Source organism: Tursiops truncatus, chromosome 11, assembly GCF_011762595.2.
Source record: "Tursiops truncatus isolate mTurTru1 chromosome 11, mTurTru1.mat.Y, whole genome shotgun sequence".
Taxonomy (NCBI): Eukaryota; Metazoa; Chordata; class Mammalia; order Artiodactyla; family Delphinidae; genus Tursiops; species Tursiops truncatus.
The window spans coordinates 16,115,389-16,142,951 of record NC_047044.1 but is presented as its reverse complement, the minus strand read 5'-3'; the positions used below and the strand labels follow the sequence as shown (position 1 = coordinate 16,142,951).

General features: G+C 46.9%; 1 protein-coding gene across 3 annotated transcripts in view; it reads right to left on the bottom strand.

Annotated features, from left to right (window-relative positions):
- NUAK1 (NUAK family kinase 1) overlaps window positions 1-27,563 on the bottom strand; it is a 69,167-nt gene that overhangs the window by 28,277 nt on the left and 13,327 nt on the right. For 2 of the 3 annotated variants that reach the window (XM_019918519.3, XM_019918518.3), the window contains exon 2: window positions 10,524-10,644. In XM_019918519.3, coding sequence (XP_019774078.1) covers window positions 10,524-10,644 — 121 coding nt within the window. Of the gene's footprint in view, window positions 1-10,523; window positions 10,645-23,462; window positions 23,549-27,563 lie in introns of those variants that run through there. The other variant, XM_019918520.3, reaches the window with a different exon arrangement.

The window sequence follows — 27,563 nt, the reverse complement described above, 5'->3', positions numbered from 1 at the left end:
TGACTTGAAAGCTTATATTCTCGCCATGACTCCCCACCACTTTCCTCCATCATAGGTTTACTCTCCTTGCCTAATACTCAGTAAAGATTCTCCTTCATTAAGGAGAACCAACATCACTCCCTTTTCTGACAATGCTTGTTTATCAGCCTATCTGAAGCATTTACCTGAACATTTTGCTATGTGTTAAAGGAGATACAAATGTAGCATAAGACGGTCTTTGTTCTCAAGGAGTTGCTATCTAGTTGTATAAAACTAGTACTTATAAAATAAATCAAATGCTAACCTGTGGGATACAGACTTTAAGTCCCCAGATGAGCAGCGAGAACGATGGGTGAGGCAGCCTGAGTGGGCCTGAGGAGATTCCTAGAGAAAACAGGCGTGGAACTCTCCTTTTGCTTCTACTGTTCCGCAGAAGGGCCTGCTTCCCGGATGCCCACTTGAATTATTCTTCTTGTTTTCTGTTTATTTTCCATTTCAAGGGAGAGTGGGAATTGGCTGCTATACAGTAACAGCTACTTCTCCCAATTAATTCTGAATTTCGTCAGATGTTCAGTTTGACGGTCCAGTTCTGCCTTCTGATTGTCTGGCTTCCACAACCACGCTAATTACCCAACTCCTAACCATTCCCTCCCTTGGGGTTAATAACACAACTTGTATAACTTGAGAAAATGCATACGATAAAAACAGTGGCCTGGCCTGGGAGAGACGCCGATGAGTGAGGAGATCTTGAGATCTCAACCATCCACTGGTCATTTAGAGCCAAATACGAGGCCATGTAGGAAGAAAATGGGCTTGGGGAGGGAGAGGGTGAGAATCAATTAACAGGACGTTCCATGAGAAGCAGGTTATAAAAAATGGAGGCTCTCTTTCTGCTTAACATGGAACCTCAAGAGAGGAAGACTCGTCCGTTGGTTTTAAGTGAAAGGCCAAGAGCCTAGGATGGACCAGTCTGAATTCTCTTCATGCCTTTGCCTTCCATCGACTCCATCTCCTAAATCACTTCCAGGGTGCTGCCACTCGCTCCATGGCAGGGCCTCCTCACATTAGCAGCATTTTTATTCCTTTCCTAAGCCCTCAGATAGAAGCACCGTTCCACTCCTCAGGGTGCTCTCTTATTAAAGTTCAGGAGGATCCTCCCAGAAAGTCATTTTCTCTTTCATTTCAGAAATGGAGTGATCTTTCCTTGGCAAGAACTGTCTGCAGCCTAATTGGGTCATTTAGTCAATACAAGATTCATACTTTAAGAGTTCCCTCCCCAGAACTAAACTTCAGACACCTCATGGGCTTAGACCTTCATAAAATGGTCCTCTAATCCCTTAAGTCTGAAAGCCCAGGGCAGTGAGAGTGAGAAAATTAACCTAGACTGGCAGCTCTCCCATCATCAGTGAGTTGGTCAGAGTTGACCCAATGTGCTTCCTGGTTTGGACACTGAAAGGCTCTTTAGTTCACTCATTGTCTTTTCTTAAACCAAAACTCTTTCTGGATGTCGGCTGGCATGCCCCGGGAGAACCAGAGTCAAGAAGGCCACTCATTGCCAGCAGTGGACTCCACAGAAGGCAGACGAAATGAAAGAAAGTGTATAAGCTGCCCGAGGAAGAGCAGATGAAAAAGGCTGGCCAAGTACCATTTATTAGTGCCATCTGGGGAGACCAATAGCAAACCCTAGGAGGGCAGGGGACGTGACCAGGATAGAGGGGCTGTGTGGGAGAAGGAATCAGGGCGCCATGTAGGACCAACCATTGGACTCCACCCTCCTCCACAGTGAACTTCTGGAAAAAAGCATGCTCCCCCAATTTGCACAGTGAAGGGACAGAAACCCCACCCTCTGTGAAAACAGCCTTAGTCTCCCTCTCCTGAGAATCCCCACAGGTGGCTTTGTGACATGGTTTCACCCCACCCTGATCACTTAGGGTGGAAAAGACAAACTTGTGGGCATCACACCTCTGGCTCTAGCCACTGCCTGACCCTGAGGTATGGCTCAGGACCATCTTGTCAACCCTAAATTCTAGACTGCTTCGCTGGGCAACAGAGTTCAGAGCTTAAGAGCTTGACTCCCGAAGCCAGGCTACCTGGGTGCAAATCCAGGTCCTGCCATTTACCCATCTGAGTGACCCTGGCAAGTTACTTAACCTTTCTGTTGCCTCAGTTTCTTCATCTGTTAAAATGAAGCTTCTATCCTCCTTGTGAGGATTACCCCAGCACGCAGCAGTCAGCAGACATGTAAGTGTCAGCTGTTATTATCAGGCAGCAAATCTTAGCTTAAGAAAGAAGAACAAACAAAGACATGCCTGGCTCAAATCCAGGATTATTATGGATCTGCATTGGCAGAATCCACACTTGCGATTGCATTTGTGCCCTTGAGGGATGGGAGAGGGGTAGGAGAACAGAGGAAAGAGTGAACTAACACAAAGACATCAAAGGACTCCGCAAGCCTGGTTCTCTTAACTGCGGTCCATTCTTCAGTCCCCAGTGGTGTTCCAAAGCACAGATGTCAATCTTGGAGCCGTACCTACCAGATGAACCCACTGTCAGAAGTCACTGGAGGGGGCGGAGCACAAATTCCCAAATCAAAAAACCCTCAAACTCTGCAAGTTAGAAGTTATAGTTCATCTAGTCCAATCCCCCTTCAATATCCAAATCTCCTCTGTAGGGTATGGTCACTGTAGAGACCCCCCCTTCTACACTCCATGAGCCTTCCTAATTTGCATCCTCGGCAAATTAACAGAGCCATCCCAGTTCATTTCAAAAGACCCTAAGTTACATGGCAATACAGTTCCTTCTTTTTTTCTTTAAAAATCAGCTTCAAGTACTAGTGGTGTTATTTGAGGCACTAGAAAATATTGAATTCCAGGAAACCCAAGAGGGCGAGGCAGGACAGCCAGGGAGTAGCATTCGTGTTGGGTTGTTTTATTTCTAATCTCCAGCCTCTAGAAAAATGACTTGGGTGTAATCAAATGAAAACAATGAAAATAATACACTTGAAGGTCAAATAGCTAACTTCATAGGAAACTCATTAGAAACGTGACTGGACAGATTCACAGCCCAAGAGCTTGTTTGTCTGATTATAAGTGAAGAAAACTCTCTGGAGCTGTGTGATTAACGGGTGGGTCCTTCATTTGGATGCAGTCTGAAGAGACTTCATGTGGAACTTGTGAATCTGACAGCAGAGGGAGTGTGTTAAAATGCTCAGCAATTCGCCATGGGTTCAGAAGAGTAAACACAAGCATAATACACCACTTTGCCAAGTTCAACAAACTGTTTCATGGGGCTCTGAGTCCCTGATGAGGGCAGCAACCAAATGGCTGAGGAAGGAAACCCAAGCCCAAAGGTATCGCCCACGGCTCACTGGTGACAGCTGCCAGACACATGTTCTGCTCTGGAATCCACTGATGACAAATGATCGGACCAAGACAAGTTTCTAGAGCAGGGCTCACTTCCTCCTGGTTGGAGGATCAAGCCCATCTTTCTCAGACTGGCCAAATAAATTGAAATCCCTAGGGGTGAGGCCCAGGCATCAGCATTTCTTCTTGCAGATGCCCCATGAGGTTCTAATGTGCATCCAGAGTTCAGAATCACTGAAATGGACAATCTGGCCTCAACCTTCTCTGCTACCACCTCCCAACAGAGGTTTCTATTCCAGCCAGAAAGGACCTCTCAGATCTCTAACTCACATCACATCAAGAATGATCAGTATGGTTTATTGAGTGTGTATCTGGGACCAAGCTTAGCCATTTTATTCATTATCTTAATCCTCACAATCTTATCTATAAAGTAGCTAGCTATTAACCCCATTTTATAGCTAAGGGAACCAAGCCTCAGAGGGGGTAAGTCACTACCCCAAGGTCACACAGTAGCAACTGGCAAAGCAATTGATTAATTCAAATCTAAGCCCATTTGGACAATGCCTACATATTCACCCTGCTAGACCAGTACCTGGCATATAGGTGCTCAATACATCTTCGTAAAATGAATGAATGAATGAATGAATGATTAAGTAAGCAAATGAATAAGAACACGGGGTAGTATCAGTGACCCACAGACCTTGTTAGATCAAATCAGCTGTCCCTTGGCTTCGAAAGAGCCTAAATCAGGATTTGCCTGCTGCCTGAAAACTCTGGATTGAGCCAGAGAAGAAAAATGTTAACCGCTTCCATTGTAGGTATTTCCAAATCACTGACGCTCGCAATGAAGCCCTGCTTTAGTTTCTAACCTACTGAGCAGGGGTTTTTCTAATATGGTGCTTCTCAAACTTGAGTGCATCAGAGTCACCTGGAGGGCTGGTTATCACACAGAACGTCAGGTCCACTTGCAGGGTTTCTGATTCAGTGGGTCTGGGATGGGGGCCCAGGAGATGCTGATGCTTCTGGTCCTGGGTCACCCTCTGAGAATCGTGCTCAAGTGTATTATTCGGCAGTTTATCAGGATCCTGCCATCCTCAAGGGGTTCTCTTCCAGGGGCAGCAAAAGTTTCTCACTCCAGGACCTCTGCTGAGTTCTGTGGAAACAACTTGCACTGGTCTCATTGCCTCTGGTCACAAGTTGCAAGGGAGGAGAAGGCAGGAATGCCCGTCATCAGAGCCTGGATTTTTAAAGCAGTGATTTTCACCAAGAGACAAGAACTAGATCCCCTTCCAGAAAGATCTATCGGAATCTCATAAGGCACAGGTAGCTTAAAAAAGCATATTGTAATGTGTACTTCTAAGAAGCTGGGAGGAGCTTTTAACTGATAGTAAATTCATCCAAAACGTCTCCACAGTAGGAGTTCGGAGAATTTAGTAGAATATGGACTCTTTTACATCTTCTCATGGACAGCAGGTTTAAGGCTCATGGAGCCAGGGCATGAAACTCACATGATTATTAAAAGAAACACATTTGCTTGCTACTGTGTTTCTGAAGTTTGAGAGACTCTCCCAAAGGCAAGAGATCACAGCTGACAAATGCCAAATAGCCATCCTACTTTGTCCCAGAAAGCCAGGCTCACCCTTACCTAAGACAGGGGATGTGATGAAAAGGCTGGCCAGTCTGGCATATCACAATGTAAAAAAGGGCCGAGAGAGAAGATGTAATCTTGCAGGACCAAGAAAAGAGATTTCCAGGAACAAAAAAAAACAAGAGCATAAAAGTGAAGGCACGGTCCAATCTCCCCACTCCCCACCTTTTTGCTTTTACATGCTGGACTGCGCTGTTTCCCTGAAGTGTTTTGCAGCAAGATGCTGGGTCGTGGTTTTGCAGACTGAGTCTCCTGGGCTTCCAAAGGGGAAATGGGGGTGAGACAATGTGCCTTTGATGTTTGAACTTGGGTCCTGAAATCAGACCCCCAGGCAAAAACCGTTTTTATCTCTTCCATCCTAGGCAAACCAAGTTGAAAGCTCCGGGGCACTTCCTTTTCAGCTGTTCTTTCCTTATTGTCAATTACCTCCCTGCTGAGAGAATGGAATTCCTTTGACTGAAAACAGGGGTCCATCCCAAGATGGTGCCAGAGATTTCTTTCTTCCTTTTCTCTCTCGATTAGATTACCCTTATAGCATCACACGCTAGAAGGTGTATGTCTATCCTCTTTTATTTACTTAGCATTAGAAGCCAGTTATGGTTGGTGTGTTTACACAGAGTTGACAAATTTGAGGGTCAATCACCTTCACCTACGTGTCAATAGGAGAGTAACCCCAGGATCTGGTTTGGGAAAGAAACATTTAAGAGGAATTATTTTTGAGATCTGGTGAACAGCAGCACTGATTCAGTGAAGCTGCAGGTTTTATGAGCCTGCAGGTACTGTGAATAATATACAAATAACTTACATTTCCATGAACTGCAGCTTAGGAAACACCTGACCTATGAATTTACTGGACTGGGGACCCAAGCTTCTTCCTAACATGTATGCAGAAATATTCTCTAAAATACCCACCAAGCTGGGATTTAATACTCTCACATATTTAAGATAGTAACCTCTATGAAGGCCAGGAATTATCTGTATCACAGGGTTTAGGACAAGGCTTGCCCCCAATTAGGGGTCGCTGCAGACCACCAAATACCTGGTTAGTATCAGCAGCACAAGCTTCAGAGTGTCGCTAAGTTCAACTCTCAGATCCACCAGTTACTAGTAGTTGGTATAACCTTGGAAAATGCACTTAGCCAACAAGCTGAATTTTCCTTACCATAAAATAGGGATCTTAACAATTCATCTTTCATGGATATAAGGGTTAAATGAGATCATACATACACATATCCTAGCACAGGGTAAACACTCAATAACTCCAAGCTATTATTAGTATTACTTTCAAGTGTTAATTTTAAAATGTTACTTCCTTCCTCAAAACCAGTGGCATCCCCCTACTCCTGGTGTAAAAAATCCATACTCTTTCCTTTAGCCAATGTGGTCAAAATATGGCCCTCTCCAATTTCCTCTCTCCTGCCACCCTATTCAGTCCCTCAGTCTCAGAGGCCCTCTGTCACTTCTCACAATACAAGCTGCTTCCCTTCTCTGAGCATCTGCACATACTGTTCCCTCTGCCTGGAATGCCCAGGTCTTCAAAGGGCTCACTTCTCATTCCATTCAGGTCTCAGCTCAAAAGTCACTTATCTGTTCGCCTGTCTATTCACTAAATTTCAGCTCCATAGCCCAGAGCCTGCCTTGTTCACCTTTGCATTCCTAGTACCTAGAACAGGGCCTGGCACGTAGTGGGCACTTAGTTTTTTTAATGAATGAATTATTCCTCTGGAACTAGTTATTACAATATCACCTGATTGTACAGTCCAAAATGGTGCATTCCCCACATGAAACCCCAGAGGTCCTAAACATACAGGGTTAGGCGCATCATTGCTTTGTCATGTTGCTGCTATTATTGTTATTGCTACTGCTGCTTTTGCTAGGATGTATGTGTGTGTGTGTGTGTGTGTGTGTGTCTGTTTTAAATCACAAAGGTCCTTGTTGAAGAAGAAATTGTAAAGTTCACTTAGCTAATGTCCAAACAGCCAATTAGATGCCTGGGCACTGATTTTTCACTCAGAAAATTAACACATGTCTGAACTCAGCTAAGGCTCCTGATTGGCCCATCAAACGACCAATCAGCTTCCAGGGAGAAGGTTTTACTTTGTGAGCTACAGAGGGACCAGGGTATTAACTCACAGACTCAGTTCCCACCAGCATTGCTACCTCTGCACTGCCCCTGCCACACCCCAGGGTTGAAAAGGAGGGAAAAGGCCAGGCTGAGGGGGATGCCTGGGGCACAGTGGTGGGCTGCAGAGCCAGCAAAACAAGACACAAGGTCAGAAATACAGGGCTGAGGCCTGGCAGAGGGAAAAAAACAAGTGGGGTAAGAAGACCTGTGTGCCAGGGCCACCAACTAGCCAGCGTACCCAGTATTATAAGCTGAATATTCCCAGCCCCACTGCAAAACAACAAACAAGCAAAAAACCCTATGTTGAAGTCCTAACACCTAGTTCCTCAGAACGCAATCCTATTTGGAGATAGTCTTTAAAGAAGTAATCAAGTTAAAATGAGGTCATTAGGGTGGGCCCTAAGCCAAAATGATTAGTGTCCTTCTAAGAAGGAAAAATTTAGACACAGACACATACAGATGTGAAGACGCAGGGAGAAAATGGCAGTCTACAAGCCAAGGAGAGAGGCCTTAGAAGAAACCAACTCTACTGACACCTTAGTCTTGGACTTTCAAGCCTCCAAATCCAAGAAAAAATAAATTTCTATTGTTTAAGCCACCCAGTCTGTGGTAGCAGCCCTAGCAAACAAACACACCCAGGGAGTCATGAACCTTCCAGAGCCTCAGTTTCCACAACTACGATGCTGTCCAATATGGCAGCCACTAGCCAAATGTGGCCGTTGAGCTACTTGAAATGTGGCTAAAGTGTCTGAGGAGCTGAATTTTTATTTCAATTAATTTTAATATCCATCTGTAGCCAGTGGCTTAGACAACATAGTTACATACTTAATTTCAGAGGATTTACAGACCCCCCTGTAGCTCACTCATGAAATATCCTGTCAATGGACCCCAGATTAAGAACTACTTAGGATGATTATGGGGTCTTCATAACAATGACCTTTTTGAGCTTACCAGTATATGTATCATCTCATTTAATCCTACTGACAAACCCTAGGAGGGGGTAGAATTGTTATCCCAATATAGGTGCAGTCATTGAGGCACTGAAAGGCCCACCATCCTGCTCAAAGTCTCAAGTCTGGTGTGAGAACTCAAGCTCTTCCCCGACTCCCTAAAGCCAGTTCTAAGGGTTTTATGAATTGAAGCCCAAGCTCTCACCTGAGGCCTTGGTGAAAGTTATTTCTAGTCACCCAAAGAACTTTAATTCATGCTGATACCCATCTTTAAAGTTACGAGCAAGGGCTTCTCTTCTTGAAGCCTCCAGCAGGGGCTGGACGAAGGCCTTGACCTTGATAATAGGATGTTCTTCCATTGAGGTTCATCTCTGGCCTTCCCTTGGAAGGCGGACAGACTCCTGTTCCCCATTCAGCCTGAAGGATTCCCAAGGTCAAGGAGGGCATGATGCTAGTAAAGAAGTAGGCTTCTTGATGCCAGACTTCTGTGACCACAGACCCGTCTCCCAAATAAAGAACTGGAAACTTCATGCTGGATTAAAACTCTGCTTCCTGGTAAAGAAGCCTCCAGCTCTAGGCTAAGAAATCTCACAGAACTGCACACAGAGCACGTGACCCACACTGGTCCACACTATGCATGATGGCCTTCAGGTTTCCATGGCAACACAAAGAGCAAAAACACTCCACATCTAATAAAATTCACTCTCATCCTGCATTTTGTATCTCAACTCACTTCTCACTTCTGGAAATTCCCCCCAATTACCAGGCATATTCAGATTTGTTTTAGCAGCCTGGAATTCTACTTTTGTCAATTCTTCCTCCAAAAACCTCCTTCAAGGCCCAGCTTGGATGCCATATATTTCCATGAAAACTTCTAAGCTTGGGCCTCCTTGGTCCCAGAATATATTGTTTACATATCTACGGCAGGTCCTGGGCAGTGCCTGGGACTCTGCATTTCTAACAATCCCAATTTATGCTGATGCTTCTGGTCCAGGGACTGCAGTTTGAGACTCACTGCAAGAGATGTTTGTGGAATGAATAAGTGACTGAATAAATGCAGATTTCCCCCTTATCTCTAAGGGTCCCAAAAATGAGCTTTAGAAAGATCAAGATAAAAGATATTACCAGCATTTACTTCTACATGAGGAGCAAAAATAGAAATAGCAGGGGGAAAAAAGCATAGCAAAACCCAGCAGGGAACCAGAAGAAGGAAAACTGAAATATCAGAAAAACTTTAGGGTCACCGTCTGGTTTCCTCTTAGCCCTTACTGTACAAGTTATGATGAACAGACCAGAAATTAAAAATAGGTTTATTTTTCTGACTCAACCATATATTAAAAAATATTCTACAGAAATGTTTAGACTTAGTAAATCCAAGACTAGGGATTTTTCATAAGAAAATAATCAGAAATGAATGTAAACATGATGTACAAGGAGAGTCTTTAAAGCCCTGTTTATAATAACCAGAAATTTAAAACAACTTATATATTTGACAAAAGAAAATAGATCCAATAAATTATGGTATGTCCATAAATGGAACACTATAAAGCCTTTTAAAATGTCCTTATAGTGGAATATTTATTGATATAGGAAGAGATGCACGATATAAAAAATGAAAAAAAAATCAAGCTAAAACCCAGTATAAACAGTATGATCTAACTCTGGATAAAAACCACATTACAGATATAGAAAAGTAGACTAAAAATATAAATATGTATAAAGAGCCATTCATCAAAATGAGAGAGCAGAAATTATTTTTAAAATTTTAACAGTTGTATTTCAATCATTTCTGCCATAAACACATGTTGCTTGTGTAATTTTTTAAAGGATATTTTTTTTAAATGACAGACTGGGAAGTTTATACTCTCCATTTCTTCCCATGAGGAACTAAAGAGTTGAAGCATGAGCACCTTTATAAGCTCTTCCCCTCCCTGTCCTTCTATAAACACCAACAACTCGAACTGCATCTGCAAAGTATCTGTCACACCAACAGATCCCTCTTCTTCCTTGGCATTTCTTGGACCTGCTGGAAGTTAATTCCTAACTCAGAAAGGCTAACTTTGAATAACTCATGACACCACCCCTGAAGCATCAGCTCTGGGGAATGACATTTACAATAGATCCACCGTTACTTGGCCACCCAGAAAACTGCCATTTTCCAGAAACCACGGCTGTCTCACATAGTGGTTTTCAATAAGGTGGGTTGCTTAGCAACCACCAAGAAACGGGGAAGACAGAAGGAGGCACCAGCCACAGCTACTTTATCACCAAAGTGCGCTGTGCTACATGTGTCTGGTTGCACTCAAGGTAACCAAATAAGAGATAACACCCAGCTATTTTTGCATCATGAGGAAAAAATACTTGGCTCCTGCCCAGAAGGGCAATTACCTAAAAATCTTGGCAGGCCCCATGGTATGAGAAATGGTAACTGATACGGGGGTGAAAAAAAAATCACTGACCTTCATAAATACTGATGATATGAGGATGGTTGAGGGATGACATGATCTCAATCTCTCGTCTGATGTGAACCATGTCTTGTTCATCCTTAATTTTGTCCTTACGAATGGATTTTATAGCAACCTATAAAGTCAGGAAATGAAATGTTACTCAGAGAACTAAACAGATGCAAATCAGCCATTGGGAGAGTTTGGAAAATAAATACAGATGTTACTTGTTGGCAGAACTGACAATAACCAAAACAAAGCTTCGAAATACCCCCGTCACATCTTTCATTTATAGCAAAAACACCCTTCTCCAGACAACAGAAAACATCAGGTTTTAACAGCCTGGGTTTGGGATGGTGGCTTTTTTTTTTTTTTTCCCCACAAAGCAGAGGGCTGCTTCACGTGGCCAGATTCATTTACTCTAGGAATCCTGATCCTTTGAAAAAAGAAAAAAGGAGAGCTTGGTTTACAGGGTGTCGATGACTAAACATGGAGAGGTGAAATTAGCATCACTCAGCCCCACCATACAGCTGCCGCAGTGATGGATAGAAAAGGCTTTCCTGCGTGGCCTGTCTCAAGGCCAGTTCTGCTCAAACCTTGGGTTTTAAGACTCCGGCTTATGCTATGCTGATGCAATTGCTCAGAAGCCAAATCCTTCCTACATCCTTCCTCTCACTAAGGCACCTTTGACAGCAAGTGATACGACCAAAAGGCCCTGCTTGAGAAAAGTCAGAGTAAAACCAAGGAAGCTAAGCTAGACTCCCTGCCCAGCCCCAGTTGATTCCAAAAGCTCCGTGCCAATGTTGTCTGCAAATCCAAACTGCAGAGAGTTGCCAGGGCCAAGGCGCAGAGCAATTACTCAAAAGAAACACATAAATAAAAAGACATTAAAGGACAATGGGAATCTAATAAGGAAGAAATATGTTTGCCAATGAATTCATCTCTGCTCATAAACAAGTTGGTTGGTAATTTAATCCGCCTTGGCTCTAAGGGGGGCAAAAACTACTTTGGCAGAGGGGGTTAGCCATGGGTAACAAGGAAACCTGCCAATCGATTTGCTGCCAGCTCTGAAAGCCTGCTTAGTTCCCTCCAAACTGGTCCTCTTGTGACCTCGACCCTCACCTTAGCAACCTTTCCTGGATGAAAGGAAGTAAAACCACCCCTCGGATTGCAAAGGCTCTGGAGGAAAAAGTCCTTGTTAGCAGCAGCCCAGGGCCACACCTCGCCTATCACAGGGTCAAGCACGGGCGGCTGCAGCAGGAATGCACTCACACCTGTGATCATCTGCAGTTTCCGACTGGGCACCAGATCCCCGTGCAGCGCTATACACGGAAATGTCTCTAAAATACAACCGGTCCATCTGTGACGCCACAAGACTTAGGAAGCTCTTATTATTCTTGATTTTGCTCTTTGCTGGTTAAATCAACTAGCAGGTCCCCGGATTTCTCCTTTGCAGACCTTTCCCCAGCTGTCATTAAATCAGTATTGGTGTCATTCATTACCTGGCCCTACACTAGTGGGGATCTTGTTCACTGCTTTCTCTCCAGCGCTTAAAACCATGCCTGGCGCGTGGCAGGCCTGAGAAAACACTGAGTGTGGGCAGGGAGGCAGGTACATAGAGAGGGAAGGGGGAAGGAGGGAAGAAGGGCAGGGGGGCAGGGGTTGATGTTATTAGGTGGATGAGAGGCCAGACCAGGGAAGTGATAGTAGAATTGGAGCAAAAACAGAGGGACCACTCCAGTCAAACAGCACCACCAAGACAGGCACGTCAAGAAGGTGACTTAGGATTTCTTTGGCATCCTACTTAACGTGGGCAATTGAGGAATGGGGAAAGCAAACAGGAAACACAGGACGCCCTGCTGTAAACCCAGGGGCAGGTAGCACCCTCCCTAGAGTGTGGATGGACCACGCATCTGGGGAGACAAGGAGGCTGCACAGAGATGAATGAGCTTCCAGCTTCAAGGCCCCCTTTCACCAGGGTGCCAGGCCCCCCAGCTCCCCCAGGCCCTCATGACAGCCCCATTCAGGATGCAGCAAGAAATGCCTGCCTTTGCTTACGTCAAATGTAAAGACACGACTTGAAGGCTTTAATTTATCTGAGCAGGGCCTGCGATCCTGGGAGCTTGCTCTGGAGGAAGCCGACAGTGAACGCACTCAGGCCATGGAGGATGTGGGTGGCTCTTGGACCAACTCCTACATTCCTCCAGGAACTAAAGATGGGCCGAGTGGTGAAACTACCCCTTTGATTATACAGCAGGCTGAACTTGGCCTTGGGGAGGCCCTATTGTCAAATGACAATAGAAGTAAATTCTTTCACCATCCAAGGTCAGGGGAGGGTAGTGACATTCCGGGGGTTGAGAAAATAAGTGGACTTGTCAATCCCCCCAACCATGCAGCGAGAGGCCAACGGTCCCACGGTGTCTTTGCCAGAGGGATGTTTCCAGCCCAGTGTGAAGAGGAAAGTGCCCACATTCTAATCACACCCCGCTCGGCACTGAGGAGACTAAAAGGGCTCCATAAATGTTAATAGCCATGGTGGTTGTCCCTCCACAAAAGCTTCCCTCTTCCGACAATGAATCTTCTATTGAAAGTGTAAAAGAGGGCTCATTCTGCCCCCTATTTCAAAGGCGTGGTGGGAGACAAATGCTAGAAATCACTGAGAACTGTCAAGGCCAGAGGGGAGACATTCAGTTCAACTCCCAAGAGCGGGAGATGACTCACCCAAGGTCATAGATCCAATGAATGGCCAACCACGAAAGCAATAAGGATAGAAATAATAGCGGCATTCACGACGCACTTAATATATGGTACAGACACTGTGATAAGTGCTTTACACACCACGGATCTTTACATCCTTATCATTCAAGCTTCAGCTCCGTGGTCCCTAAGGGAGGCCTGCCCTGACTCCTCTACCTGATAAGGACACTCCTGGCCTTATACTCTCCCTACACCTTTCCCACACCGTCTGAAATTATCCTGCTTCTTTGTTTGATGCACATTCAGCCTGAGGCCAAATCCAGCTCCCAGGATGTTTCCATAGGAGCCAGATAGCTAAAAATGGTTGTCACATTTTTGAAGAGTTGTTTAAAAAGGAGAATGAGATCTAAAAATGCAGCTTCTGTAACGTAATGCAGTGCCTCCTTTGTGAAGTTGAAGGATAAACTGAGCCAGCACACGGTGAGGCAGCATGATGGTTAAGGACATGGCCTTGAATCCTGGCTAAAACCACTCACCAGCTGTGTGACCTTGAGCAGGTTGTAAAACCTCTCTGTGCTCCAGTTTCCTCATCTGTCAAGCAGGAAAATACAGGACCTGCCTCACAGGGCCCTATGAGGATTAAATGGCTTAGAACATGCCTGGCCCAGGATAAGGGCTTAATAAATGTCAGCCACATTTAACCCGGAGGCAATACCCCATAAATTCCTCCTGCTTCCTCGTGGGGCAGCAAGTGAAGGTCTAGGGAATGGAGACCACATTTGTTCCCAAAGTGCAAAACGGGCAGGAGAATCTCTCTCCTGGGTCTTTAAATTGTACCCTCATCAGAAATGTCTGGAAGCTCAGAACAGCTGAGCCCACATGAGCATCCGTGGCTCCTGAGTCTGAGACCAGACAGGAGGACGAACAACTGGAACCCGAAAAGCAACCTCAGGACCATTTCCCCTTTCTCCTTCCAATAGTGGCCAAAGGCTACCAAAGAGATACACAGAGATGCCCGATATTATGCAGCAAACCTCCTCCCCAGTTTTCCTCAATCCTCACCCACATCTACAAAGAAAGACAGAGGTAAGGAAAGGGCCCAGCAGGAAGCGGTTACCAAATGTCTGAAATCATACACCCTCCAAAAAAAAGTCCAGTTGGTTCCTGCAGGCGCTGGGGAGATTTCACTCTGCCTTCAAAATGATTGAAGCTGGGAACTCAGGTGTTTAAGCCCAATGCACAGCCCAGCCCCTTTGCTAAGTGTTCCCAAGTCTAGACATCACCATGTGCCTTATAAATGAGGCCACCCTATCGTTCAATGATTAAACCTTATGGCTGTGGACCTGCAAATTCTGCCCTGCGGTGCCTGACTGTTTAAGAGGCAAAAAGCCCGGCCAATGCTGATCCCTTGCTAAATATAACAGCCTTCTCTTCTGCAGTGGTTGTTTTTCCTTTTTTGAATAATCACCCAAAACTACCTGCTCTGCAGCCTGCTGGGCTTCCTTTTCCACCGTGGCCGTTGTGAATGTTAAGAGCTCGGGGATCTAGGCAGGGCTACGGGGAGCAGAGCAGTATGATGAAAGCTCAGGCTTTTGCTGGCTGGATGACCTCAGGCAAACCTGAACCTCACAGGTCTCAGTTTCCTCATCTGTAAAATGGGGTCAGCAAGTCCTAACTCTTGGGGCTGTTGTAAGGAGGAGAAGTAAGTACAGTGCCTGGCCCTCAGGTGTTCACTGAATGGCAGTGACTATAACGAGGCCTGTCAGAACGACACGGTGATACAGGGTCTTGGGCCACGTTTAAAGGGGTGACAAGCCCACAGCACATCATCACATGGGCCTCTCCCCTCCCCATTCCTCCCACACACATCCTCCCCTTCCCCACATTTGTACTGAGGCAAGAACAGGTTAAATTTAATATCCAGCCTGCATGCCTACACAGAGCAGGGCAGCCAGCCATCTTCCCGGGCTGCTTTGGGGAGTGGAGAAAATTCCGGGCAGACTGTGTGTATTTGAGGCTCCAACCAAAAGAATCACTACCCTCTTCCCTCCACAGCCACCTCCCACGGTGCTCATGGATTGACATCTGTCAGCTTAAGGGAGGCTGTTCCAGAACAGTGCCTCTCAAAGGGGTCCTGGACATCTGGTCAAAATGAAGATTCTGAATCCACAGGTCTAAGGTGGGGCCTGGGATTCTGGGGTTCCAGCAAACTCCCAGGTGATGCACCAGTGCTGTCAGCCCAGGGACCACACTTTGAGTAGCAAGATCTTAGTGCTTTGTCTTTGGCCTAACAGATCAACATTTTTAAAGCAACGGCGATATTCTTAATAATAACAGTAACTAATATCTAGTATGTGTTAACCATGTGCCAGTGGACTTTATCTCATTTAGTCCTAACTATAACCCCATCGTACAGGGGCACCTAGGCACCGAGGAGATAAACACTGCCCAAAGTCACACTGCCTGGAAGAGATGGAGCGAGGACTTGAACCCAGGCAGGCTGAGCCCAGAGGCTGCTGATTCTCGAGGCTGTGGAAAAAGCTGGGATGGACAGCAAACATGGCAGGTGACAGAATCTCTCAAAGGATCCCAAACAGTCCCCAAAGCCCAGTGTGATGGGCCCCTTCCAAGCAGATGAAGTTTTTTACAGGGTCCCATGTGAGGTCCTGGGAGGTCAGGAGTCGGGGACTGAGCAGCAGGGAAGAAACAGGGCCATAAAACACGGCGTTAGCATCACTTAGTGAGAACAAGTTTGAGTTCTAATCCCGGCAACAGGAGCTGGCAGCTTCCCTGCCATTCACAGGTGTGATCTAATACCCGGCCACGTTCCACGGCTCCACGGGAGCTGCAAGGCACTGAGTCAGAGGCAGCTCAGGGGACCTTTTCTTACCAAGAGGCCCAGAGGCCATCTGCAGTGGGAATGAATGGTTAGCCAAGTCAAGTTGGAGGCCAGCGTAGGGCGTTCCTGCTCTGGCCTGGTTGATGGTCCGAGTTCAAGGCAAAGGCACAGCTCCGCATGGGCCCCACGGGTCCAAAGCTCCCCAGGATCACCAAACGGCTTTCACTTAGAAAGGCTGTGCCCGGCCATCACCACGGTGACACCAGCCAGGAGGCCACCTTGCAGCCAAGGCCCGTGATTAATTAAATGCCCCCCAGCTCTTTGTGAGGAGTCTGGCCAACTCAGGACAACACTCTAGCAAGTTGCCGTGATGCAACGTTCAGCCCCATGGAAACCCAAGGCAGCTCCACCGTGGGCCTCTTCCTCTCTGGCCTGTTGATTCATGTCAATGTGTGGATGTTTCTTCAGACAGAAGCAGGTTGGAAGCCAAGAGTTGTATCAGCAGGCTCTGAGGAGAGGCGTCCTGACGCCAGGGAGCACAGCATATAGAAGAAAGACCTTTTTCTTCAAAGAACATTATCCTACCATTCGCCACCACCAGCCTTTTAACCTTCTAAGAGGTTCTGAACATATAATCCTGTGTAAATCAGCTCTCAATCCTCGATTTCCCAAAACTCCCCATAAGAGATGGTGTTTCCTCAGATGACCCTGATTTTTTTTTTTCTCCTGCCATGAAAAATGTGTTCTATCTCCAGAATTGAAACAGCAAAGCAGATTTTTATTTGACCGGGCCAGGGCCCACTTCGGAGGTCCTCAGAAGGGCCTGGGATGTTTCTATCTACAGATACAGTCATCCCTTGTTCTGGACCTGCCCCCTTCAAGGGCTGAGCGAAGAATGACTTTATTGCATGTGTCGATGCCACAAGGGAAGTGGAATTAATGACTAAGAAACTGCAGGCAGATTTACATTCCCTGTATGGCGCTGAGGTTTGTAAACAGGAGACAGTGGCCAGGGCTGACCGGGCAGGCACCCATGGAAAGTTAGCGCCAGCAGCAATGATAGAGCAAGCGACAAGCCCACCCCGAGCACGCAGTTAGATTCCAGGAGACAGCACTTGGCCAAAGGCTGGCTGGTGTACCACCTGCATCAGATCCTCCGTCTGGGGAGGAAAGGGGGATGCTGACTGCCATAATGCAGATTCCAGGGCCCAGCCCAGACCTATTGAATTCGAGGATGAGGACAAGCTGGGATGGGCACTTTTTACAAGCTTCCCCGGTGATTCTGCGGCACTCTTTAGTTTGACCTTAAACCACAGTCAATGTGGCCGGGATGGCACTCCTTCTGTAACTTAAATACTATGCAGTCATATTAAATGCTCGATGATTAAGGAAAATTCATGAACTGCCCATCTAGAAAGAGGGCAATTTAAAACAAGCTACTTCCTTGAAGGGACTCAGTGACCTGTATTAATTTGCCCCTGAGAAAGGGAAGGTTTGTTCCCAGAGGACATCTGGCTCATCCTAGCCCGAGGCAGGCCTGTGGATGCCCGGAGGCCACGGAAGCTGGCTGCTCATGGGTTACTTCATGCTCTGCAGGCCACCTGGAGCTCCCACGCCTGGTCAAAGTGAATGTGTCCAGAGGAGGAGAGAGGAGGTGAGCTCTGGAGCCCCCCATCCTGCCTGCTCTGTGAGAGAGGGTCTAGCCGGGGCTGTGAGAAGCCCCCTCTTACGGGGATCCGCTGGAAATCTCTTAAGAAACCATCCCAAGGCCCCCTGCAGGAAATGGTCTCCAGTAGCACAAGAGATGCTACACAGGCAACACCAGCATCACAAAAATACTGAAAACGCGAGGCTTGTTCAGCTGGGACTCGAGTGGCCAAGCAGGGGGTTATTTTTGGACTCTCGCATTCCTGAAAGCCAAACGCAACACCAACTCAGAAATCTAAAGCTCAATGACTCTTCTTCCAGGTTTCAATAGCTCTGGGGGGAGGACAGACCAGATCAGAGGGCTGAGGTTACTTCTAAGTTGGACAGCCTCAAGTAGTAGCATCTGATCACTCTGACACTGTTTATACCACAGCTTGAATAAGCTTAGGATTGCGCAACTTCGATTTATCAAGCTCCAAGCCCAGCAGAGCCCCAGCCAGAACTGCTAAGAAAGCCAGCCTCAGCCCCTTGGCCCTGTCATCAGTCACAGGAACTTGGCCCAGGTGCCCCCTGCACAGGGAGGTACTCAGACAAACATGTCACAGCCTCAGTTTCCTCATCTGCAAATAAGGTGACAAGAGCATGGACCCCACGAGGTTGCTGTGGGGATCGTATCAGATTGTGTATATGATGAAGGGCGAGAAGGCATAACCAGCAACATCATCACTGGCAGATGTTAGAGCTACAAGGGCCCCAGAATGTTCTATGCCAGCCCCCTCGTTTTACAGATGAGGAAACCGAGTCCCAGGGAGATTAAAGTACAGGCCCAAGTTCACGAAGCTAACAGCAGTACTGGAACGGCAACAAGCGTCCTGATTCCCACTCCACTCCTGGATACATCATACCCTGGGTGGGGATTCCTAACCAAATTCCAAACCACAGCTAGCAGCAGGACTGAAACTGCCACCCCAAAAAAAAGGGTTTAAATTCACATTTACATGTGAGGCAGTCCCCAGCACAGTGAAGTCCCCAGAATTGCTGCATTATTAATAAACTGAGGTGGGGGCGTGGGGCGGAGGTGACAGCCACTCCTAAGCGTGTTGGCAATTTAGGACCCGTTTCACAGCACGATGCGTGATTTCATTTCCATCTGACGCCAGGGGGCTGTCCTCACACAGACCTGCTGGGGACACTTTTCAGTCCAATTCAGTCCGATCCTTGTTCCAATATCTGAAGCTTGATTTGATATCACACGTGAGTAGGCATACCTGGGCGGTTCTTCTCCCATTATTTCTTAATTCACTGAAAACATTGCTTTTAAATATTAACTTCAGGCGGCCACTGAATCACTGACCTTGGGAACCAATGAAAAAGGGACACAAAAGACCAAAGAAACATTAGTTTTCCAAAGGGAAAGGAAATTAGCCAACTGAGTTTAGCTGATCCAGGTAAGCAGAACAAAGAAAAAAAGAAAGTTTTTTAATTTCTTAAGATGGTAGGATACATGTAACACACACACACAAATTAAAGGGCATGGCTTTAAATTTTATATTTTAACCATGGGTGATTTTAAAGATAAGTGAAAGAGAAGAGTCCTCAGAGGTTATTTTTATACTGACAGAATCCCTCTTAGGCGAAAAACGGGCATATAGCAATTAGAGCGCAAAGACGGATCAGAGAGGGAAGAGATATGGGGACATATGTATATGTATAACTGATTCACTTTGTTATAAAGCAGAAACTAACACACCATTGTAAAGCAATTATACTCTAATAAAGATGTTAAAAAAAAAAAAAAAGACGGATCAGACAGGGAAGGAATAAGAGCCCGGGCTGCAGTCTGTCCCCGCCCCCACCCCCAGAGGCCTCATTCATCATCTCCTCACAAGCAGCAGCTTCTTTTCCTTCCAGGAGAAGCTCTCAGCTCTCAGTGTCCATTATCCCTGCTCCACAGCCGCTTCCTCCCCCGCTGGACCCCCCCATCGCCCTCCACTCCCCCCCAACATCCTCCCCCCACCCCCCCCCCACCCCCCCCTCCCGGCACAATCCATTTGGATGCTTGTCAGCCCGCTAATTACCGCCCGGCCAACCTGCTACCAGGGATGTTGTCACAGAAGCACCTCCAGCTACAAAGGCACAGCCCCCACCCAGCTCTGCCAGCCCAACCCCCAAGGCGCATGCTCAGTCCCAGGTGGAAATTTCCTGCCACCCCATCAGGCCGGTTGCCTCCATGGGCCTCACCCACACCCATCACTCAGTGCCTACCCTCAGGGCGGTTGGGGCAGGGGTCTGTGGTCATTACAGGGACTTAAGGAGCAGCCTGGGTGTGTCCATGCCCCTGGACATTTATGCTTGTCATTTCCTCTGCCCGGATCCCCCCACACCCTACTGTCTGCAACTAACTTCTCCAGCTGACCCCCTCCTCCGCACCCACCCCCTGCAATAAGCCCCCGAAACGCACATATAGGTCCCCTTTCCTAACCTTGCTCACCATTACTTACAGGCTTCATTCACACAGAGACCGTTTCTGTTTTATTCATTGCAACATCTCCACTGCCTGGCAGGTAACTGGTGTTCTGTATACGCCAAAGAGCTGTGGCTGACATGGTCCCCAAGTATGAAGAAGGACCTTTATGAAACCATACAACAGTAATAGGGCATCTGATTCCACCCAACCCAGCCCCCAGCCCCCTGCCACTGAGTCTTCTTTGACCTGGCTAAACTCTCAAGTGCTGAATCCCTGTTTGTCCCAAAATCATTGAGCCTCAACTTGCTCATCTTTAAAATGGAGCAATAATAGTGCCCACTCCAGAAAGGCTGGGAGAGAATTCACAACAATAGCTAGTGGTAATCATGCTAATTCCCAGTTATCAAGCCCTTACTGTGTGCCAGGCAACATCCTCTCAACAGCTCATTCATGAAATTCTTACTAAAAGAGTATTTCTGCTTTCTCAGTGAATTTAAACTGAGTTTGAGGAAGGTGAAGTAACTTGCCCTAGGGCACACAACTAATGAACAGGAGAGCTGGGTCTCGGGAAACCCAAAGACCACACTCTGAAGCTCGGTAGCAACACTGACAAAGCACGTAGCACAGCGCCTGGCGTTTAGCGGGTGTCTGTAAAGAAGGCTGAATCGGAGTCTCCGGAGATGCAGGCGCCACCCAAGCCACACCGCACCGCCTTGTCCCCACCCCAAGTCTTTTCTTATTCAAATCAGTCCCATCTTCAAAAGCACATCCACTGGTGTTTCTTGCTGCTCTCTGCAGGGCCAGGCAACACAGCTGAACAAAAGGCAGAATCAGACCAGAGGGTCCGGGAAGCACATCCCTAAAATGCAACAGTGAGTCAATTCTCCAGCAAGCAATCCTGGGAAATCTGCTCTAGATAAGGTACCGATCAAGGTCCTGCAGATCATGGACCGACCCCTCAAGTTGCTTACAATCCCATGGAGAGGGCAATGGACAGGCTCTCCCTGCCCTGCACCCATTCATCCTTCTACTAGTAGGAGCACCCTGACATTGCACTGGGGCCCACCCCTATCCCACTGCTAAAGAGACTGACAGTCAAGATACTGCACCCTCCCCATGCCAATGGGGAGACACATGACCTACAGTTTGGCCAAGGAGATGCTCTTCCTAGGACTCTGAGACCCTTCCCAGCAAAGTGTTCTTTTGTGAGATCACAGGCAGAAACTGATGTAGAAGTCCTTCCAGGCCTCATTCTCCCATTTCCACCCCCAAGTCTCCCTCATGCTCCTAAGAGGAGAATTGAGTCTCACTTTGCCCAGAGTATGAATTTTCCCATCCCTGACAAGAGCCAGGAGAGAATCTCCCCTGTCCTCTTTGCTCACTCATGTCATGTGCCTTACACTCCATCATCCCCTCCATAAGATGGGCCTCTGACTACTTCACTTGACTGGTACTAGTTGAAATACCGTCTTCAGGACCCATCCAGATTAATTCTTACAATAATTTCCTCTCTCACCCCAATAAAGACATAGTAAATTACTGTGGAATTTGGCCTTTTTTTCTGGCTGACTGGGGGTTCAGTCAGGTTGTTTTGACCAATCTTGCAAGAAAGGTGCAGAAAGTCCAACGATATTCCCTGCCAGATAATATTCTACCCTATAAAATATTACCAGTTGTTATAAACTGAATTGTCTTCCCCTCCCCCCAGCAAATTCAAATGTTGAAGCCCTAACCCCCAATGTGACTATTTGGAGGCAGGGCCTTTAAGGAGGTGACTAAGGTTGAATGAGGTCATAAGGGTGGGGTCCTGATCTAACAAGACTGAAGTCCTTGGAGGGAGAAGAAGAGACCCCAGGAGCACGTGCTCACTGAGGAAAAGCCATGTGAGGCCACAGGGAGAAGGCAGCCATTTGCAAGCCAGGAAGAGAGGTCTCACCAGAAACCAACCCTGCCGGCACCTTGATCTTTGACTTCCAGCCTCCAGAACTGTAAGAAAATTAATTTCTGTCATTTAAGCCACGTAGGCCATGGTATTGTTACAGCAGCCCAAGCAGACTAATATGCCAGTCGTTGTCTGTACTACCTAAATCACAGTCAACACATAATATAACAAGAGGGAGAGTCATTCACGGTCAATACCAGGAATAAGAAGCAGAGACGGCAGGATAGGAACCCTCATTCACCCCTGCGTCCCCAGCAACTAGGGAAGAGTCCAGTCCCATAACAGACATTCAATAAACACGTGTTGAGTTGAACTGAATTAAACATGCTGAATCCCATCAGTCATAATTTTTATAAGAATGTTCACCCAGGGCTTCCCTGGTGGCGCAGTGGTTGAGAGTCCGCCTGCCGATGCAGGGGACGCGGGTTCGTGCCCCTGTCCGGGAAGATCCCACATGCCGCAGAGCGGCTGGGCCCGTAAGCCATGGCCGCTGAGCCTGCGCGTCCGGAGCCTGTGCTCCGCAGCGGGAGAGGCCACAACAGTGAGAGGCCCACGTACCGCAAAAAAAAAAAAAACAAAAACAAAAGAATGTTCACTCATCCACCCACTACCACCAACCTGGGCCAAAATCTACAAGTTGCTGATGTCAGATTCCCAATTCCACTCTGGTCCACGTTGATTCTATACTTGCGGGTGAGACCGCAAACCCGTGTATGCAATACCAAGGTGTGTAAATGGCCCCCCCACCATGTACACAGTGCCATCTCGCTTTATTTTACTCTCCCTACCACCCATGAGACAAATTACTTATTTTGCGGGAGAAAGAAACTGATCCTGCAGAAAGGAACTCTCTGAGTCCCCACAGGTCATAAAGGCAACACCCCAAGTTCCAACCCAGGTACTTGGATTCTGTGGCCAATACTACCTCCACTGGGCCACACCTGTTTCCAAGTGTCGTGAAATCCATGCAACCACGGGGTGAAGGAGAAACACCCCAAGTCCTGGCACTGTGATGCTTCTTTTCTCCATTGTTTAAACCCTGGGGAGAACGAGCTCAGATATCAGACTGTTCAAATGTCGTGGGCGATCTGGCTGGGGAGCTAATCAGAGCAATTTGAGTGCACGGCTAAACGAGGACACCCCTTCCTGGACCAAGCCCTGCCTTTATGGCAACACTTCATAAGAACCATTCCCTTACAATACAACTGTCAAATCCAGCAACCGCAGGCCAGAAACATCCCAGCTGAACCCCGCCAAGCTGCTTTCTGATGTACTGTACACACAAATACCAATATTCCCCAGATGTTCTCCATGTAAAACATTTGGTTTGAGACACAGCCCTCCTTTCCCAAAAACTCTTACATTTGTTTAATGGACTCATACAGTTCAGCTAAAATATCCTGGAGCAGACATCTGAAGCCAGCCAGGCTCTGATGCAAGCATCCCATCTGCAGAAAAGAAGAACAAGTAAATAAGACGGTCCTCCCCAAGATTTATGCTCCCTGCATCTTTAAGCAGGTCATAAAATGTAAGCTATGTACGGATAATAATGCAAGTTGCTTTCAAGTGTGTTTCTGAGTCCATCTCGGTACTAATCTAAGACTGATGTTCAAAAGGGCAGTGGGTCTGGCTGGCATGCTAAGGAGGAGGCCACATTCTGTTTCTTACTCCCTCAGAAAAGAAGTTAAAAAAATCTGTCACTTGAGCAACCTAGATGATTGAGGTGAAGGTAGGTTTTCTCTTGGTTTTCGTTTTCCAAATATAGCAATAGCTCCTTTATTCCAAAGTCACTTGTCCCTCCGGAACACAGGTAAGATGTGGCGAAATGAGAAATGTACTGGACCTTGAATCAAGAGACTCATCTCAGCCACATACTAACTGAGTGAGCCTGGCCAGGTCAACTCTCCCCAGAATGGCTCGTTCTTTTACAAGAGAAAACAGAATCTCATCAGGTTCATTGTCAGGGCCCATTCAGCTCTGAAGACTGTATGAGAAAGGAAACGAACTCTTAGAAAAGCCACCCCAAGAAATGGCATAGACTCCATCCACTGAGCCCCTGAAGATGGTCACCCCATGTTTTCCTGCTGACACAATTCTAACAAGCTTGTCATGGCAAAGCTGCAGAGAAGTGGCATATGGAACTAGAAAGCCACTAGAGACAGCCTCCCTGGTGGAATCAAGACAGGACGACTGGCTTTTACCTTTCGTCTTTAACTTTTCTGTGTCTTGTGAGTTTTCAGTATTGAGCATGCATTATTTTTGCTAGAGGGAAAAGAAAAATGTTATCATTTAAAAAAGGGTCACAAAAAGGCATGGAAGCTGATGAAGGAGCAGATAGACAAACTATAAATAGCAGACATGAGAACTCCAAAATACAGTCCTGAGAACCATTTAGAAGTTCCCCAAAAGACTTCGAGAAAAGGTTTAACTACCTTCAAGGTACTTCGTTTTAAGAAAGCAAGAAAGTGTGCATCCAACTGAGAAAGATTTCCATAAGAAATGGCTACAATTTTCTAAAAGATTGGCTTGTATATAAGCGAGCTTCAATTACCTGGAAAACTATATTTAGAGCTCTCTATTATAACCTTTCAGTATTTCCACTTAACCAATGCATCAGATTAACAAGAATTCTCCACTTTCTTGACTGGGCTCATGTCACGTTGAACCCTAGGGGCCGCTGGGCTGCTCTCTGCTTCTTCCACCCTCTTCTGTTTTACTAGCCAAATCCCCACCACCATCCCAGCCAAGCCAACTGCCCCAATATGGCAGCTTCTATAGTCCATGGAGCACCTCATCCTCCCAAAACGCCAGCAAATCATGGTGTAATTGTAACTTCCTCCATTTGAGGATAAAGATCCCCAGATTCATCACTGCCAAGAAAAGGCAAAATGCAATGAGACAACATACAAAAAATGCCCAATACTGTCCAACATACAGTACGTACTGCAAAGCCCCTTTTAAAATTATTATTATTAACAAATAGGCCACACGCAGAAATGTGTGTAAGAACCCTGCAGTGAGACCTTCAAAATACGAGGTTGAGAGGATGGTGTCAGAGGGCAAAGTGAGACAGGGCTTGGGAGAAGAGGAACAGCTGTAGCCTCTTTTGAAAGAGGACATTTCGGGTCACCCCAGTAAAAGAAGTCCTTCCAAATGTACTTCTGTAACCCCCAGGGAATCGATTTTGCAGGACGGAATTATTTCCCTGAAATAAATAGACACACAAAAGTCGCCACAACTGGAGCCTAACAAGAAAACAAGCCAGCTGCTGATTTACAAGCAGCGTCTGATGCAACAGAGCAAAAGGTCCGCGGCTCAGGTCCAGCGGGATGGCTCTGGACACACCAGCCCTCCGTGGCGGAAGCACACTGGGAGCCACATAGGGGAGGGGCCTCACCTTGCTGTGGGCAAGGTCCCAGGTGGACCAGGCATGGATGGGACACCTTCAGGAGCGCAGACCCTTGGGCCTCCGTCATCACCATGCTCCACCATGGTCTCAGCTCCAGCCGTGCACCTAGGCGTCTGTTTAAAGATGGTGATGCCCGGGCCCCACCCACAGAGAGCGGCTAAAAGGTCCCTATAGGTGATTGTAATGCTCCGCCGGGACTGAGAACAAGCGGTGTAGCTGGAAGAGCCCACAGAGGGGTCAGACAGACCTGAGTTTTTAACTCTGGCGCTACCTTGCTTACTTGAGCAAATCAGTTACCCTTCCTGAGCATCAACTTTTTTAACTGCAAAGTGGGAATAACGGTCCCTTCATGACAGAGCTGCTGTGAAATAAGATGCTGCACGTCAACGGCCTCATGGAGGGTGATTATTCTACAAATGTTCTCTCCTCTCCCTTCGCTCCCCTTCTTTCAAGGTTCTCCCAAGTGGGTCAGGAGTTCTGGGCATCTCCCAACTCTAAGGGGCTTCCTGCCTTGCTAGGTGGGAAAAAAAAGGACGGGAGCGAGGCACATCTTTCCTTATGTTGGCTGTCCCCCATCACACATACAAAATACACGCACTCAGAACCCCTACTGGTGAAGTAGCCATATTATTCTACAGAAAAACTATGCAAAGAATGGAGAGTCACAAGAAGCAAAATGAGGGAACACCTAGCTTGTAAGATTTGCTTTGCTTTTCCTGGTGAGAGGAAGACCTAACCTGGGTGTGACACTTCCTCGGGAAGTCCCTGCCTCTGCCTCTGTCTCTCCTGTTAGCTGCGAGCCTCTTACACCTGGCAGCACAGGGGTGAGGTATAGTAGGCCCAAGGGAATGTCTGAATTAATTATGCTCTTTGAGGCCAGGGATGGGCATTTGTAGATCAACAGAGCTCCTAAGGCCCACACGTGTTAATCTCCTAAAAAGGCATTTCCTAAATATACCTGACTCTGATTCTGAGCAACTGGCAGAAAAGGATATAAAGGCACATTCGGCATTTGGGGGGGCAGCAGCTCAAGGTCTAGTGACAGAGCAGCAGCCCCGCAGCACTTCCACGCTGGCATTCCCCTTCAAGTAGTGCAGACGTGGGCCAGTGACTTAATTTTCTGTGCCTCAGTTTATCCGCTGTAAAACGGGGATGATAATGCTATGCATCTCTTAGGGTTACCATGAGGATGAATTAGGTCAGTGATCCAACGTGCTCAGACTACCACCTGGCACAATTCCTGCTATGTAATTGTTTGCTATTATTATTACTCCATGGGAAAATAACAGGCAAAGAGACCTCAAACTACGGTTCCAATATAAAGGCATGGGGTCTTAGGGCCCTCCAGTTATCACAAAAGGAGGTGAGGACTGAAGAAAGTGGGGGGGTATATCCTCAGACGAATACAACGAGCTTACCATTACTGTGTTTCCCAAGGACAGACCGTGGACCGACCCCATCACCTTCCCTTGTGTTATCTGGTTAAAATGCTGAAGATTCCCAGGTGTCCCTAAGTCGCACCCCAGCCCTGCCGGACCAGGCTCTCTGGGGTGGGTGCCAAAGATGGTGCATTTTAACTGGCACACCCAGGAGATTCCCATGTCCCCACAAATCTAAGAGCCCTTAGGCTGGCTAAGCTCATCAACCAGAGGGTCATGTCCGTTTGCCCACCATCAAGAGAGGCTTGCACATAGTACGTGCTCAACAAATACCAGATGAATCCATTCAAGAGTTACAGCTCAATAAGTAGTCAGTCAGTTGTTTTGAAGGTGGCAGGCACATGCAAAGCCATGCTAAACCAGACAGACAACTTCATTCATTTATTCTAAAAATCCGCACCGTGCTTACTATATACCTGGCACTGTTCTAGACACTGGAGATGCAGAGAAGATGATGAAGGAGGTTGTTTTAGAGATAATTAAAATGGTGACAAGTGCTGTGAATGGAGTTAATAAAGCAAGGAAACGGGTGGAGCATGTCTCTCTGTCATTAAACTCGGCCTCTAGAACAGCGCCACCCTTTAGAACTTTCTATGATAATGGAAATGGTCTTTC